This window comes from Natator depressus, chromosome 11 (genome assembly GCF_965152275.1).
Source record: "Natator depressus isolate rNatDep1 chromosome 11, rNatDep2.hap1, whole genome shotgun sequence".
Taxonomy (NCBI): Eukaryota; Metazoa; Chordata; order Testudines; family Cheloniidae; genus Natator; species Natator depressus.
The window spans coordinates 42,142,070-42,157,782 of record NC_134244.1 but is presented as its reverse complement, the minus strand read 5'-3'; the positions used below and the strand labels follow the sequence as shown (position 1 = coordinate 42,157,782).

The 15,713-nt window shown below is 36.8% G+C and overlaps 1 protein-coding gene across 1 annotated transcript in view; it reads left to right on the top strand.

Moving 5' to 3' along the window:
- Positions 1-12,345, top strand: part of ATF2 (activating transcription factor 2) — an 86,883-nt gene extending 74,538 nt beyond the window's left edge. The window contains 2 exon segments of the mRNA XM_074967625.1: positions 784-889; positions 10,028-12,345. Coding sequence (XP_074823726.1) covers positions 784-889; positions 10,028-10,254 — 333 coding nt within the window. The 3' untranslated portion in view covers positions 10,255-12,345.
- The last annotated feature ends 3,368 nt before the right edge of the window (positions 12,346-15,713 follow it).

Below are 15,713 nucleotides of genomic sequence, written 5' to 3'. Positions count from 1 at the left end.
CCCTTTTTTACAGATTGGGAAACGTAGGCACGAAGAGGTGAAATGACTTGCCCAAGGTTACCCAGCAGGCTAGTAACAGTGCCAGGAACAGAATCCAGTTGTTCTGAGTCCCAGTCTAGTGCTCTACTAGGTTACACTGCATCTGAGTGTATCATTATTAATTCTTCTTTCCTACAGTGCGTTTGTTCTCATTCCCATTACTTGATTCTTGCATACTGATTGTTTCCTGTTAATGGCTATAAAAAAATAAAATCAGAACATTGATAGATCACTATCCTATTATCATTCCTGTTACATTTTGTAGGGAGGTACTCTTTTGTAGAGTCTAAATGTGTTTATAAAAAAATTCTTGCCACACTCACTGAGCATATTCGGGGTTATAACATATGTTATAATGTGGATGGTTAAAATTAGGTTTACGTGGTTGAAAGATAACCTACAAAATCATCCAGAAGAGACTTAAAACAGTCTGATCATGTGAATTGGACTACGTATAGAACCTGCAGTCTACTAACTACAAAATGTAATACAATAAATGTAATGGCATTTATTATTAAAAAAAAATCTTTTTACAAGTAATATCTATAGTTTAATATTACAGTGTTCTAAAGTCAAAAATAGTTGGGTTTTTTTTGCCATCTGCAGCCATGGAAATGTGTACTGTGTTTTATTTACCCCTAAATGAGCATTCCAAGATCTTGTAAAATTTAAGACTGTTAATACATACCTCTGAAATGCACATAGTCTGAGCCTGGTAAAGTGCATAACTTTCTTCTCCTTTAGAATGAAGTCACCCTGCTGAGAAATGAAGTGGCACAGCTGAAACAGCTTCTTCTGGCTCATAAAGATTGCCCTGTAACCGCCATGCAGAAGAAATCTGGCTATCAGAGTGAGTAATGTTCCATTACCTATAGCCTTAGGCTGCATCAGTGAAATACTGCCATAGTGAACTGAGCAACCATTAAAAATGAGAAGTGCAGTTATAATATTTAACATTCAATATATAAAATTCTGCAAGCTTATTGCAAGACAGGAATGAATTATGATATTTTGCAACTATTTTTCTAAATGCTTTCAGTTTAAAAAATGTTGTAGATTATCTGAAGTTTAAAGACAGTTTTGGTTTTTCTATAAGTGTATACCCATAATTAATACTAAAGGACTCTAAGCTGCAATAGCTGCTTCTAGTATATATGATTAAAATATTGACAGTATATGGTGAACAATCTCTGTAATGCATTATCTTAGGTAAGATGAAAGGTCCTTGTTTCTTCCATTTCATAATGAGATTTCCATTGAGGGGAGGGTAACAGCTGTCCTTATTTACTAGCACATCCAGGATCAGTCAACCCATTAAAATAATCAGATGCAGGTTCCTGGCTCTTACTGTATGCTGTCCCTGAGATTGTTTTGACTTAAAATAACTGTTGTTTGTCATACGAATTTAAGATGTTTTGAATTTTTAAAATAGGATTCTAATAGTGAAGGACTTACTGAGAATTCTCAAGTTAAACTGAAATCAGTAAAACTGTAAAATAAAGTCTGTTATTCACTTAATTTTTCACATTTGAAGCATTTTAGAAGTTAATTGTGCTTTTCTTACTTCTAACTTCTTTTTTTGGATATGATGCACAGAGCTAGAACCAGCTGCTGTTGTAGAATAAATGGCCAATTTTGTCCATTGTACACAAATTCGTAACAAATAACTGAGCTGGGAATGCATTAGGCAACATTCATAATATATAACCCACAGCTTTCGTTTTTATGATTTAGTGATATTTCAGGATATTTGTAAATGTGAAGATTGTTTCTGCCATATGTAGCCACTTCATTTTAATTTGCCAGTGTCAGTAATTCGGGAGAATAAAGGAACATTTTGTATTGCATGCAAACAGTTCCTCAGGTGCTTGCGATAAAACTTAATGGCCACCATCTTTACTTGTAGTCATTGTAAGCAGTTTCATCAGAATGGGCAATATTTTTTAATTTAAAAGATTCAGGAGATTGAGCAACTCTCTGTTGCCATATATATTTAGAACACTGATTTTGTCAGTTTGAGCTTATAAATCTTAGTCCTTTGATCTCCAGTCATTTTGACAGGATGGAAAATAGCATCTTGGAGTAAATTGGAACCATATAGAAATATGTTCGGGATTTATATTAACAATGATTGCTGCAGGAATGAAGCCATTATGGCTCCCATCTGACAGAACAACATAATTTCATATAGAAGCTACTAGAAGATACCATTATGCATGCATGGTTTTCCTAAACAGGCTAGGTTTCTTGAATTTTGCTAGTTTGAAGATACATGTGTTTCTCTGGATTTGCATGAAAAATTATTAAAGTATGCATTTTTTAAATAGACTGGCAGATAATTCCAAATTAAGGATTTTTTTCATTAAAATTCTAAAAACTAAATGTTTAGTAATACTGTTGACCTTCATACTTGCAAAAATGCTTCAGTATTTATAAATCACTGCAGATCTTGAAGTTCTTAGGCTTGTCTTCATTATAAAAGACAAAGTCAAACTAACTCACTACTAACCAGAACAGAGAATGTAAAGTTGATAAAATATCTATTTTTGAAAAAAGGAACGACATTTTAAAATAAGTATAAAAAGATGTTCAGAAGGGAACGTGCAGGCATAGTTCACTTAGTATTTTTTTAAAGCCTTTGGCACAGTGCCACACAAAATAATGATCTACAGGATTAGTGTAATGAGTAATATGGTATGGGGATGATCTAGGTACATGTAAGTAGATAAAGAATGCGCATACACACCAAACTCATCTCTCTCTGTATAAGTGTTATGTCCAAAGCACTTCACAATATCTCTGAGAGAATTAAATAATATCTTAATTTTACAGATATTGGGGCAACACACACATAAAGTGACTTGTGCAAGACTATATGATGAGTCATAGCAAGTACCAATTAAAATGGTTTTAGTTAATGTTTGTGGTTGTGGCATGAATAGAAAATAACTTCAAATCTTTAAAAAAAAATTAATAAAGTTATGTCCTATCTACATCAGCAGCATGACCATGTTAGCTGAACTTTTTTAAAAGTATTAAATAGTTTCTTATCATCTTGTGTGGTATAAAAGAGGCAGAATTAGAATGCTCCTGCAGTGCAAGGTATTGTGTGCTGCTGGGACACAGTTAATTTATATCCTGCGGACATGGCTTTAACAATTCGGTCCACAATTTAATGGGGTTTCACTTAAAACGCACTTAAACAGGCAGAAGCAAACAATGGCATTGCAGGATTTTTTGACATTTATTTAGGTATCTTTAAAAGATCTTTTGAACAACTTCTGCTTCACATAGAGTGAAAAACACAAGTACTAAGGTCCCTCTTTCTTACTAGCATTTTCCAGTTACTTTAAGTACCTTTCACCTGCTTCTGAGGTGAGAAACCAGAAAAGGCAAAAAGAGAAGTGATTACATTTCATGAGGCTATTTGGAGGAAACCCTGAAGCAATGTAAGAGTTGTCAGCCAAGTATAAATTCATGTCCTTCCCAAGCAGATATGCTACTGGTCAGTTGTTTAGGAAATTTCTTGAACAAGCCCTTAAACAAAATTTTTAAATCGTATGTGTAATCTACAAGAGAAACCTAAACCCTACGTTTTCTATCTGTAGTCCCATCTCAGACCCAGTTTCAGGAATACGCTGCTGCAAAGCCTATATAGTCTCTTAAACTTCTTCTTGGTGTGGAGGATGGGGAGAAATGAGGGAGGATGAATAATCTTGAAGGGGCAGAGGGTAGTTGGAGAGTTGTAGGTGTGAGGACATTACTTCTGTTTGTTAGTAAAGATTCAGGAAGCTTCCAGAATGCTAGATGATTGCATTTGAATAAAGCTTAATAAAAATAGGGATTGTAATCGAGTCATGATTGAATCAAACATTTTTTGATTCCTGCTCTAGTTAATTGTAAAGAAACAATTGGGGTCCAGCCATTACAATAATTATGTCAATCCATTGCCTACAAATTGTTCAGGATAAGTCAACCCCTTCAGTGATTTAGCCACCACCCTAGGGAATTTTCTGGCTACTGTAGAATTGCCTAGATATTGACCTACATATTCCCATAGTCCCCTTGCGCCCTCAGTATCTGCTTTTATCTCTGGAGACTTCATCTTCAGTATTGCACTCTGCACTTGACTCTGTCCGTTCTGTGCATTTGCACCAACCTTATGTAAGCTGTCACAACTGTGTGAATAACTGATTTTTTCGGTTTGCTGGCATTTCCAGAAAGAAAAAAAAAGCAGCAAACGAAAAATTCGAAGGAAAAAAAAATTGGAAAGAGTGAAATGTTTTGTTTGACCCAAAACATTTCACTTTTGAGCTTTATCTTTTAAAAATAAAATTGAAGGAAATCTAAAACAAAGTCATTTCAAATAGAAAAATCACAATTTTCATTTAGAAAATATGAAAATGTTGGTTTATATTTTCAGATTTTTTTTGAAAGAATTTTTCAACTAGAACAATATAGCAAAATGCACACATTCACAAAATGTTTTGATTGAACCAAATCTCCAGTTTTGGTCAAAAAACTTCAACCAGCTCTAGTCATACTACACCTTTGGCAGAAAGCGTTTGCAGTTTTTTCCCATTTGGATGTCTGACTAGTGTGTAACAATACTTTTTAGTGTACCCAGAAGGCATTCGCCCATACTTTGAAGCTTGTTGTAAATTTCTTCAAAATACCCTACTTCCAACACATTCTAGTCTACGTGGTAGCCCACTTCCAAAGTGAGTGGGCAGAGCCCTCCTATCTATGAAGAAGACAGTCAAAATGAAGCAAGCCTTACAAGAATTGTGAAGTCACCAAGACTGCAGTTTTTCCTGAGTTTTAGTTGGAACCCATCAAGACCACTGAATTTGGACAAATTTACTCTGTCAATGCCACCCTGTCGTGGCTTCCAGATTTAACTGTTCCTACATTTGGATCTCAAGATGCTGGCCCTGACAGCTGGGCACATAAAAGGTTAATTGTTCAATAGCTGTGTCAGAATGCAATTCTATCTTTTTTTTATACCCTGGAAAATTTCCCACCTCCATTTCTGACTTCAGATTTAGGAAAAAAAGTTTCCTTTGGTGTCAAGTAGTTCTCTAAGTGCACTATATTTCCACTGAGTAGAATTTTTTGCTCTTCAAAGGGAAGTTCTTAATTCCAGCTTTTGTCTGCCGGTGAGATGAAGGACTCACCAGACAGGGGACTCTGAAGTGTGAGCAGCAGAAGGAGCTGGTGTATAGGTTGAGAAGTTTCTGGGACTTTCAGTGTTTTCTGTCAATGGGTGGAGCAGTAACAGCAGCACCTGACAGAGGAAGAAGAGGTGTGTCAGCTGGGAGTCCCCATTGTACATCCTTTTCTCCAGTGATGCCCCATCCACTACCTCCTTAGTCTCTCCAAGAAAGAAGGGACACTTCACAGCTCTCCTGTCAGTTTCATAACATGTTGTTGTTTTTTAAATCTCTTCATTTTGTAAAATACAGGAAATTGCATTGAAGTTTCCATTATTTTTCAGGGACAAATCTCTAACCTCTTTGCATCTCTTTTTATTTGGTTTTACATCAATAGAGGTTTGTATACTGCTTGAAATGGGGTATGGAATACCAAGGATGTGACCATTACCAAATGGTGCACGCTGAATGAATGAACTCTCTTTCTCTCTCTCTCCCACTCCTCCTCCCTCCCTGCTCCCCACCCTGGGTGGCTACAGCCCTGTTTAGGGACTTGAACAGCTTTTGAAGCCATTTGTTCTATCTCCTTTTTCTTTATCTTGCTGCATTCCCTTGCCACATGATCTTTTGAGATGTGTGAAAACAGCCACCAGTCAGTGAGCTTCCCCTCCTATCCTGATACCATTTCTGTCTCCTTTGATGTTTGAAGCATCCATTTAAAAAAAAAGAACAAAGTCCACAAAAACATGCTATCTAAATTAATAGGGATTTTGTAGCAGTCTGTTCCAAAGGGACACTGCACTGCACTCTTGAAATAGGACTCATTCCATAAACGCTGTAAAAAACACCGTAATAGAGATTCAAACTAAATGTCTATCCCAAATTTTAAAAAAAAAAAAAAGTAAGACCAAAAAATGCCACCATGGATAAAGAGTGGAGAGTAAAAGTGGTGAGAAGCAAAAAGGCGCAGTTTAAAACCTGGAAGTCAGATCCTACTGAGGAAAATAGGAAGGCGATAAACATTGGCAAGTCAAATGTAAAAATATAACATGTGAGGCTGAGAGAGAATTTGAAGAGGAACTAGCTAAGGACACAAAAACTAACATTACCCTGTTTTTTTTAAATACATCAGAAGCAGGAAGCCTGCCAGAGTAAGTGGGGCTACTGGACGATCGAGGTGCCTAAAGGAGCACTCAAGGAAGACAAGGCCATTGTGGAGAAGCTAAATGAATTCTTTGCATTGGTTTTCACTGCAGAGGAGATCCCCACATTCAAGCCATTCTTTTTAGGTGACAAGTAAGAGGAACTGTGCTTGACTGAGGTGTCAGTATAGCAGGTTTTAGATCACCTTGATAAATTAAACCGTGTTAAGTCACCAGGACCAAATGGTATTCACCTAGAGTTCTGAAAGAACTCAAATATGAAATTGCAGAACTGCTAGCTCTGGTATGTAACCTATTGCTTAAATCAGCCTCTGTACCAGATGACTGGAAGGTAGCTAATGTAACGCATATTTTTAGAAAAGGCTCCAGAGGCAATCCCGGAAATTACAGGCTCGTAAGCTGAACTTCAGTGCAGATAATTGGTTAAAACTGTAGTAGGGAACAGAATGATCAGACACATAGATGAACATGATGTGTTGGGGGGGAAGAGTCAACACAGCTTTTGTAAAGGGAAATCCTGGCTCACCAATCTCTTAGACAAGGGTAATCCAGTTGACAGAGTACTTTAACTTTCAGAAGGCCTTTGACAAGTTTCCTCACCAAAGGCTCTTAAGCAAACTAAATAGTCATGGGATAAGAGGATAGGCCTTATCATGGGTCAGTAACTGGTTAAAAGATAGGAAAAAAGGGTTAAAAATGAACAGTCAGCTTTCATGATGGAGAAAGACTAATAGAGGGTCCCCCATGGATCTGTACTGGGACCTGTGCTGTTCAACATATTCATAAATGATCTGGAAAAAGGGGTGAACATGAGGTGGCATTTTGCCACCTCAATACAAAATTACTCAACTTAGTTAACTCCAAAGCTGACTGGGAAGAGTTAAAAGGATCTCACTAAACTGGGTGACTGGGTGAGAAAATGGCAGATGAAATTCAATATTAAATTCAAAGTAATGCACTTTCGAAAAAATAATCCCAACTGTACATTCAAACTGATGAGGTCTCTAAACAAGTTTTAATTACTCAAGAAAGTAATTTAAGAGTCATCATGGATAGTTTCCTGAACACATCTGTGCAGTGGCAGTAAAAACAAACAAAGCACCCCAAAACTAACAATGTTAGAAACCATTAGGAAAGTGATAATAAAACAGAAATATTATAATGCCACTTGAAAAATCCATGGTATTCCCACATCTTGAATTACTGTATGCAGTTCCAGTTGGTCCATCTCAAAGATATATTAGAATTGGAAAAGATCAGAGGACAACAAAAATTATTAGGGGTATGGTACAGCTTCCATGCAAGAAAAGATTAAGAAGACTAGAGCTGTTCATCTTAGAAAAGAGACGACTAACGGGGGATATGACAGAGGTCTAAAAAATCATGAGTGATATGGCAGAAGTGAATAGGGAGGTGTTATTTAGCTGTGCACATAACACATGAACTATGGGTCATCTGATGAAATTAATAGGTAACAGGTTTAAAACAAACAGAAGGAAGTACTTCTGCCCACAATGTACAGTCAACCTATGAAACTCATTGCCAGGGGATGTTGTGAAGGCCAAAAGTATAACAAGGCTAAAAAAATTAGCTAAGTTCATTGAGGATTGGTCCATCAATGGCTATTATCCAACCCATTCTCTGAGTGTCCCTAAACCTCCATCTTCCAGAAGCTGGGACTGGACGACAGAGATGGGTCACTCAAAATTGCCCTGTTCTGTTCATTCCCTCTGAAGCATTTGGGCACTGGCTGATGTCAGAGACAGGATACTGGGCTAGATAGACCATTGGTGAGCCCCAGTATGGCCACTCTTATGCTGTTAACATTTCTTTGGAATACATTTGCAAGGCTGCCTACTTGCATGTTTGTCTGACTTTGCTTCTATTCAAGCAATACTGTGTAAAACGGTTACTTTCTGTCTCTGAAAGTAATCCCTTCTTAGTGGGGATATAGGACTGCTATAAAGATCTCATTATGTTGTGGAATTGACTTGCTCATCAGTGAATTTTCATTCTTGCAACTGGTATTTCTGCACTGAAAAAACCTCAGCCCACAATAATCTACCTTCAAGGTTTTTTTGTTGTCCGTGCTAGGTTCTTAGTTATTATCGTAAACTTTGGTGTATCCTTCCTTGGACAGTGTTTGTTTGTGTCTTTGTCATCCTTTTTAGTTTTGGATTCAGTTTTTCTATGCATACCCTATTCAATAAAAATCTTTATTTTGATTGCGCCATTTTAGAATGGAGCTCTTTTCCTCCTTAACTTCTAGCCAGGTGTCCCTCTCCATTTCAGTTAAGTGCAAAAGTAAATGCTTTGGAAGTTGCCGCAGGAGACTCAAGCAACATTCTAGGAAGCTTGGGATGGTACCAAAAAACCTTGCAGTTAAATTTATCATTCAACCTTCCATTTTTATATGAGCAAAAACCTGTTGTGAACTGAGATTACTTTATCTGAAAGATACCGCTTACAGGTAAAAAATCTGACTTCCTCAATTTATTGTCACTTGATAATGCCTGTTCAACAATCTGACTAATCAAAAATAGAGATTACACAGTGAACCACGTAATGGAAGAAGAGATTTAATTAAAACGCTAATTAATTTACCAATTATCACATATAAAAATAAAATAAGTTTGATGTCCAAACAGTGTTCTCATCTAAATATATATGTCTATCAGATAATCTATTAAGTGGATTTAACATCTCATATTGGCTTCCTTATCTCCTAAAATGCCCCATATATATATGAACTTTCTCTGTTCTAAATGAAAGGATTGTGTTGTAAAATGTAACTGATGCATTTATTGAAAGAGTAATTCCTGTTAAATCGTGCCTCTGTTTTTAAAAAAAAACACTAAATTTGCACAGGAAGAAAATGTTTTTGTTTTTTCAATACTTGGATTTTCTGATCAAAAAAATTAGGGACAGGAATGTTTGGGTACTTCATTTGAGTACTTCATTGATTCAGAGCAAGCCAAACAAAAGAAGTTCTTGGATGTCTTCTGATTTTTAAAGACTTTTTTATCATACATTAATTAACTCTTATTGGCAGATATTTAAGTGCTAAGCAAAACAAATGGAATTTCACCCTGTTGAAAGAATGAAGATTTTGCATATTGAAAACTTTCTTGTCCAACTGAGCAATAGCAATTTACTGCATTACAGAGAGTGATTTTCATAAACATTATTAATGATCAAACTGAGAATGATTCTCTTGCTGAATTACTAGTCAAATGCAGTATCTTGTGGTTTTTAAAAAATCTGAATCCAATTAATTCACATAACTATAGAACAGCTGGTGGCATTTAGACTATAACTACTGTTCTCATGTGTGTGCATCATTAGACTCAGGTGTTGTAGTCATCAGTTCCTGCACTAGATGGAAAATCAACCAAAATTAACTGTGGTTTTAAATAGGTGGGAATAATCATTTGAAAATGTACCTGTGTCCATAAGTATTCTAACCTTCTATCCTGGTTTTTATCAAAAAATACGAACCAAGTTACCTGTTCATCTTTATGTATATATAGCAATTATACTAAAAATAAATGTTTGACAAATGTCTTTGTATATGTGCTATTAATTGTGATTATTTACAGGACTCGTATTGTTAGCTGAACATTTTTTTATGCATATTTTAGAAAAAACAGCAAGTGAATTTTTTTTCTTTAGCTGCAGATAAAGATGACAGTTCTGAAGACATTTCAGTGCCAAATAGTCCACATGCAGAAGCTATTCAGCATAGTTCTGTCAGCACTTCCAATGGAGTAAGTTCCACCTCCAAGGCAGAAGCCGTAGCCACGTCCGTTCTCACCCAGATGGCGGACCAGAGTCCAGAGCCAGTGCTTTCACAGATCGTTATGGCTCCACCTTCCCAGTCACAGCCTTCAGGAAGTTGATTAAAAACTTGCATTGCAACAGTTTCTTAGATATACATTTGTGACTTTAAAGGGAAATCAAGACCAGTCTCCATCTAAAAAAATATGTAGCTTAAAATTACTCATTTTTAAAATTTAAATTTAAATTTGGCTTTAAGATGGGCAGATGAAGAGGAGACTGAACAGCAGTTTCTAGTCTCCTTGAAGAAGATGGATTTTTTTTTTTTTAAAAAGATGATTTACTAGTTATTTTCTGTGCTCAATGTGTAAAGTGTGTGTAAAGTACAATGTGGTTTATTTCACTTTTAATTTGGTATTATTTCAACCAACTTTGGGGTGAATTATTAAAGCTGATCCCCAAGACTGTGATAGTAATATTATGTGACATTTTATACCAAAGTTCTGCATAGTCCCTATTGACTTTGTAATGTTGGCAAGGTCATAAAGCACTAGGCAAGAGAAAAAGACAGTAATAGTACATTTGCTTTTAGTCTTTTTGCCTTTTTATTGTTTTGCACATTATGAGAGAGAGAACATTGGGAGAAAATGTTTGCTTTGTATCATGTGTAGCATTTTGTTTGGCTTATTAACTGTTTTGTTTGTTTGGTTTTTTTTTTTAAATTGTTTAACAGGGCCAGTATGGTGTAGGGACATACAGTACTTTTGTGCACATACCTAAACTAGATGAGGGTCATTACTAACTAGATTTTCTTTAAAAACTGATGCCAATTTTTTCAACACTTTAATTTTAAAGCAGGAGCTTTATTTCTGCTGTCAAAACAATGATCTACAGCTACCCTTTGTTAGTAGGCTAGTAGAAAACAGTAAAAAGATATTGTACAACACAGGGTTATCAAATATGGAATAATTTTCATAGCTAGCTTGATACGTTGTGGATTTTTGAATCACAGACTAAGGAGTTTACTCATACACGAGTATGGATGCCAGAAAAGCCTAAAAAACTTTTGTTAAACACTTTTTCCCTTCTTCTTAATCATGGTCTTGTATTTGCAAGCTAACTTGTACTTAATTCTTGTGTAAGCACTGTCATCTTTTAGTAGCAAAATTTTGATACCTTTCTTGTGGAAAAATCAGTATCTACCATATCTTGGAAACAATGTAATTATAATGTGGCGTGTATGTGCGCGTATGTGTGTGAGGATGGTTCAGTAGTTTATGCCAGCAGTCTTTGCTTGAATGTTTAAAGATGCCTTCAATGTGATGCTGGCTGATAGATTGCAGTTTAAAAATGTTATTTACAGTGTGAACTTGGATAACTAACATTCCATGATGTACGTTTGTTTCTGATGAGATGATTGTAGGTACACTTTTTCTCATTATCCAGTCGTCTGTAGGATATTGAGTTTTTTAAATGTGCCATTACCTATTTGGATTCTGTACTCATGTTCAAAATACAGTACAATATTTTACAACAGATTATGTTGGGGGGAAAAAAGTAGATGTGTGCTTTCAGGTCAGAAAACTTCGTATAATAGCAAAAGAGTAGCAAATTTTGGCAGTAAGACAGGATTCCATTATGTATATAACAAAGATTTAATGCATTTATAATGGGTTGTGTAGTTCATTTTCTCTTCCTTCTCCATGCTACACTGTTTTAAATCTCAGTGCTATCAAATTCCTTATGAGATTCATTTTTAAATCTATGAAATGTAATTGGTAATACAGAGGAAGAACATAATTTGTATAATATACAATCATACTATAATCAAAACTGGACAAAGACATATCTGAATTGTGTGTATGTCATTTCAGTGCTGTAAGTGTGAAAATAGGAATTCTAAATATTTTGTATTTTAAAAACAAGGAAGTAATTTTTGAGTTGATAAATCCATATGTTTAAATACTTTTACCAGTTTCATGGGGAAAAAAGTTAGTTACTAAAAAATTCCGCAGTGGTAAAATATACCATAAGTCTTGTGAGAAGGGACTTTATCTCAAAGGCACAAAATGTGAATTACACAGGAAAGCTATACAGTTACTATGTTTCATTGTAATTTTGGTGAACTAGATAAAACCTCATTGGTTACAATATCATTCTCTTTCCTAAACACTAAGGCATTTTTTATCTTATTTATGCAAGTGATTTTTTTTTAATAAAACTGTTGTGCCTGTAAAATAAGTCTACATAGATGTGAGGAGACATGTAAGCATTTAACGAATGGGGTTGGGAAAAGAACCATAATAAACATGTCTGTGTTCAGCAAATAGAGAAAACAGTTATTAGTTGTACAACCATGAATTCCGTTTTGAGACATGTGTCACACTACTTCTGTACTTATCATTTCAAGTCTTTACATTTTAACGTTTCACAAACTGTACTGTTTTCTTTTATGTGCAATTTGCATGAGTAAATCATCAGAGAATAATCTTTAAATTATGTTCCTATTTTAATGAAATTACAACTGTTCTAAAAAGGTAGTGGTGTACTCAGACTTCTTTCTATAGGGATTTTTTCTCTAATGGTTGTTAGCATTTATGTGGAACTCACCACTAGAGTGTCAGTGTAACATTAGATAAACATAGAAGAACATCCCTGTCTTCTAGAGAAGGAGTCAAATTCCATTCCTCTACCCTTGGAATCAAACTACTTTGTTTAGAAGAATTATTCTTCCATCATTAGTTCCAGGAGCAGAAGATGGACATCAGAAAGGAGTCTTGCAACATGACCCGTAGGTCACTGATGTGGTTCAACCTGATTTCTGTTGGCAGTGAGTTCCATAGCAGAGTTTAATGTTATTTTTTGTCTCTCAGCTAATAATCTGTAAAGTTACAAAAGTAATGTAAATCTACAGCTAACTCATATAATCCCTTAATAAACACAGTAAGTATGTAGAAAATAGAGGTGGGCAAATACTACAAAAATTATGAGCATTCAAATTTAAAAATAAAATGTTCCCCTTTTGTTTGCTTTTTCAGAACATTTGGGTTGATTAAGTTTTATTCTCATAAATGTTTGTGGAAAGCTTATTACAAGTTTACATGCTCACACTGAAAGCGGTGCATTCTGTATGGGTCAACCCTTAAAGTATAGAGCAGGGATCTGCAAGGTTTGTCCCGCGGCCCGCCAGGGTAAGTCCCCTGGTGGGCCAGGCTGGGCCGGTTTGTTTACCTGCTGCATGCGCAGGTTCAGCCAATCGCAGCTCCCACTGGCCGTGGTTCGCCTCTCCAGGCCAATGGGGGCTGCGAGAAGCGGCAGCCAGCACATCCCTTGGCCTGCGGGCTGCGTGCCAAAGGTTGATGATCCCTGGTGTAGAGATATGGTTCCCAAAATCTCTCCACAGAGCGCTGATACAGAGGCAGTTAAAAAAAAAAAAAAAAACCAGACAGGAACCTGACTGAATCCTTTGAAGCTAGATTTGCACACGCAATTATTTTGTGTAAATGTGATGAGAAAATTCAATTTAAATTCTGCATGTAGTCATTCATTCTTACAGAAGTTTAATATAGGAAAATTGCTTCAAACAAGGGCTACATGATAAAGAAAGAGAAATGCAACATTTTACTTTTCTTGCTTTTCTCCCAGAGACATTCAGATACCCTTTTGCTTCATCAAACTCCCTTCCTGATTATAGGAATTATATTCACCACCTCAGGAAAGAGAAACAATACCATCAGTTTTATGTGACAAATCACTACTCACCATCATTGTTCAAATATTGAGTGCAGGGTCAGACCTAAGAAAATAATTGATTTTGTGTGTGTGTGGTTCGGGGGCCAAACTGTGTGGGGGAGTTTGGTTTGAACTGAAAGTGGATTTGTTTTTTCTTGCAGGAACAAAAAACTTGAAAACATTTCATTCAACCCAAAACAAAATTTGTTCAAACCCAAAACTATTTCGTAATTAGCTATATTCCTTTACAAAATGGATTTTGAAATGTCAAGTTTCATTTCAAAATGGTTCAAACACAGTTTTAACATTCGGTGTCAAAATGGCTGAAAGTTTAGACATTTTAAAATTTATTTTCCATTTCTTTTTCAGCTGTTGATTTTCAGTAAGTCTTGGTACCCCAAGGAAGCTCTAGAAGACAGGAAGAAAGTTAATGTGCCAATATTTAAAAAGGGTGAACAGGATGACCCAGGTAATTATAGGCCTGTCAGCCTGACATCAATCTCGAGCAAGATGATGGAGCGGCTGATACAAGACTTCACTGATAAAGAATTAAAGAAGGATAATATAATTAATGCCAATAAACATGGGTTTATGTCAAACTAACTTGATACCTTTTTTTAATGAGATTACAAGTTTGGCTGCTAAGGGAATAGTGTTGATGTAATATACTTAGACTTCTGTAAGGCATTGACGAGAATAATATAAAATGAACATGGCACACATTAAATAGATTAAAAGTTGGCTAACTCATAGGTTTTGAAATGTAATTGTAAATGGAGAATTATTAAATGGTTGTTTCCAGTGAGGTCCCACAGGGATCAGTTTGTGGTTCTACGCTATTTAACATTTTTATCAATGGCCTGGAAGGAAACATAGTCATCATTGATAAAATTTTCAGTTAGGAGTGGTAAATAATGAAGAGGACAGGACACGGATACACAGAGAGATCTGGATCACTCGATATGTGGCTAACTATAAATTATACTTCTAGGAACAAAGAATATAGGCCATACTTACAGGACAGGAGAGTATCCTGAGAAGCAGTGATTCTGAAAAAGATCTGGGGGTCATGATCAATAATGAGCTGAACACCAGCTCCCACTGTAATGCTGTGGCCAAAAGGGCTAATGCAGTCCTGGGATGCATAAAATGTTAATCTCAAGGAGCAGAGAGGTAATTTTATCTCAGCAGCAGTTGCACCAGTGCAAAATACAGAAATACTGTGTCCAGTTTTGTGTCCACAATTCAAGAAGGCTGTTGATCAGTTGGAAAGGGTTCAGAGAAGAGCCACAAGAATGATTAAAGGATTAGAAAACCTGCCTTACAGTGATAGATTCAGAGTTCAATCTTTTCAGTTTAACAGAGAGAAGGTAAAGGAATCCAGCCCATAGGACCAGCTACATCCAGCCCATAGGACCCTCCTGCCCAGCCCCTGAGCTCCTGGCCCAGGAGGCTAGCCCCCGGCCCCTCCCCTGGTGTTCCCCCTCCCCTGCAGCCTCAGCTCACTGCGCTGCCAGCACAATGCTCTGGGCAGCGGGGCTGCAGATCCGCAGCCTGACCCGGTGCTCTGTGCTGTGCAGTGGTGTGGCTGGCTCCAGCTTGGCGGCATATCTGCTGGTTCTGGTGCTGTAGCGCCGCCAGCCATCTGTGCTCCAGGCAGCATGGTAAGGGGGCAGGGAGTGGGGGGGTTGGATAGAGGGCAGGGGAGTTTGGGGTGGTGATCAGGGGGTGGGGGTATGGATAGGCTTTGGGGCGGTCAGAGGGTGGGAAACGGGGGTTGAATGGGGGGCAGGGGTCCCAGCAGGAAGGAGAGGGGGGTTGGATGGAGCAGCAGGGAGCAGTCAGGGGC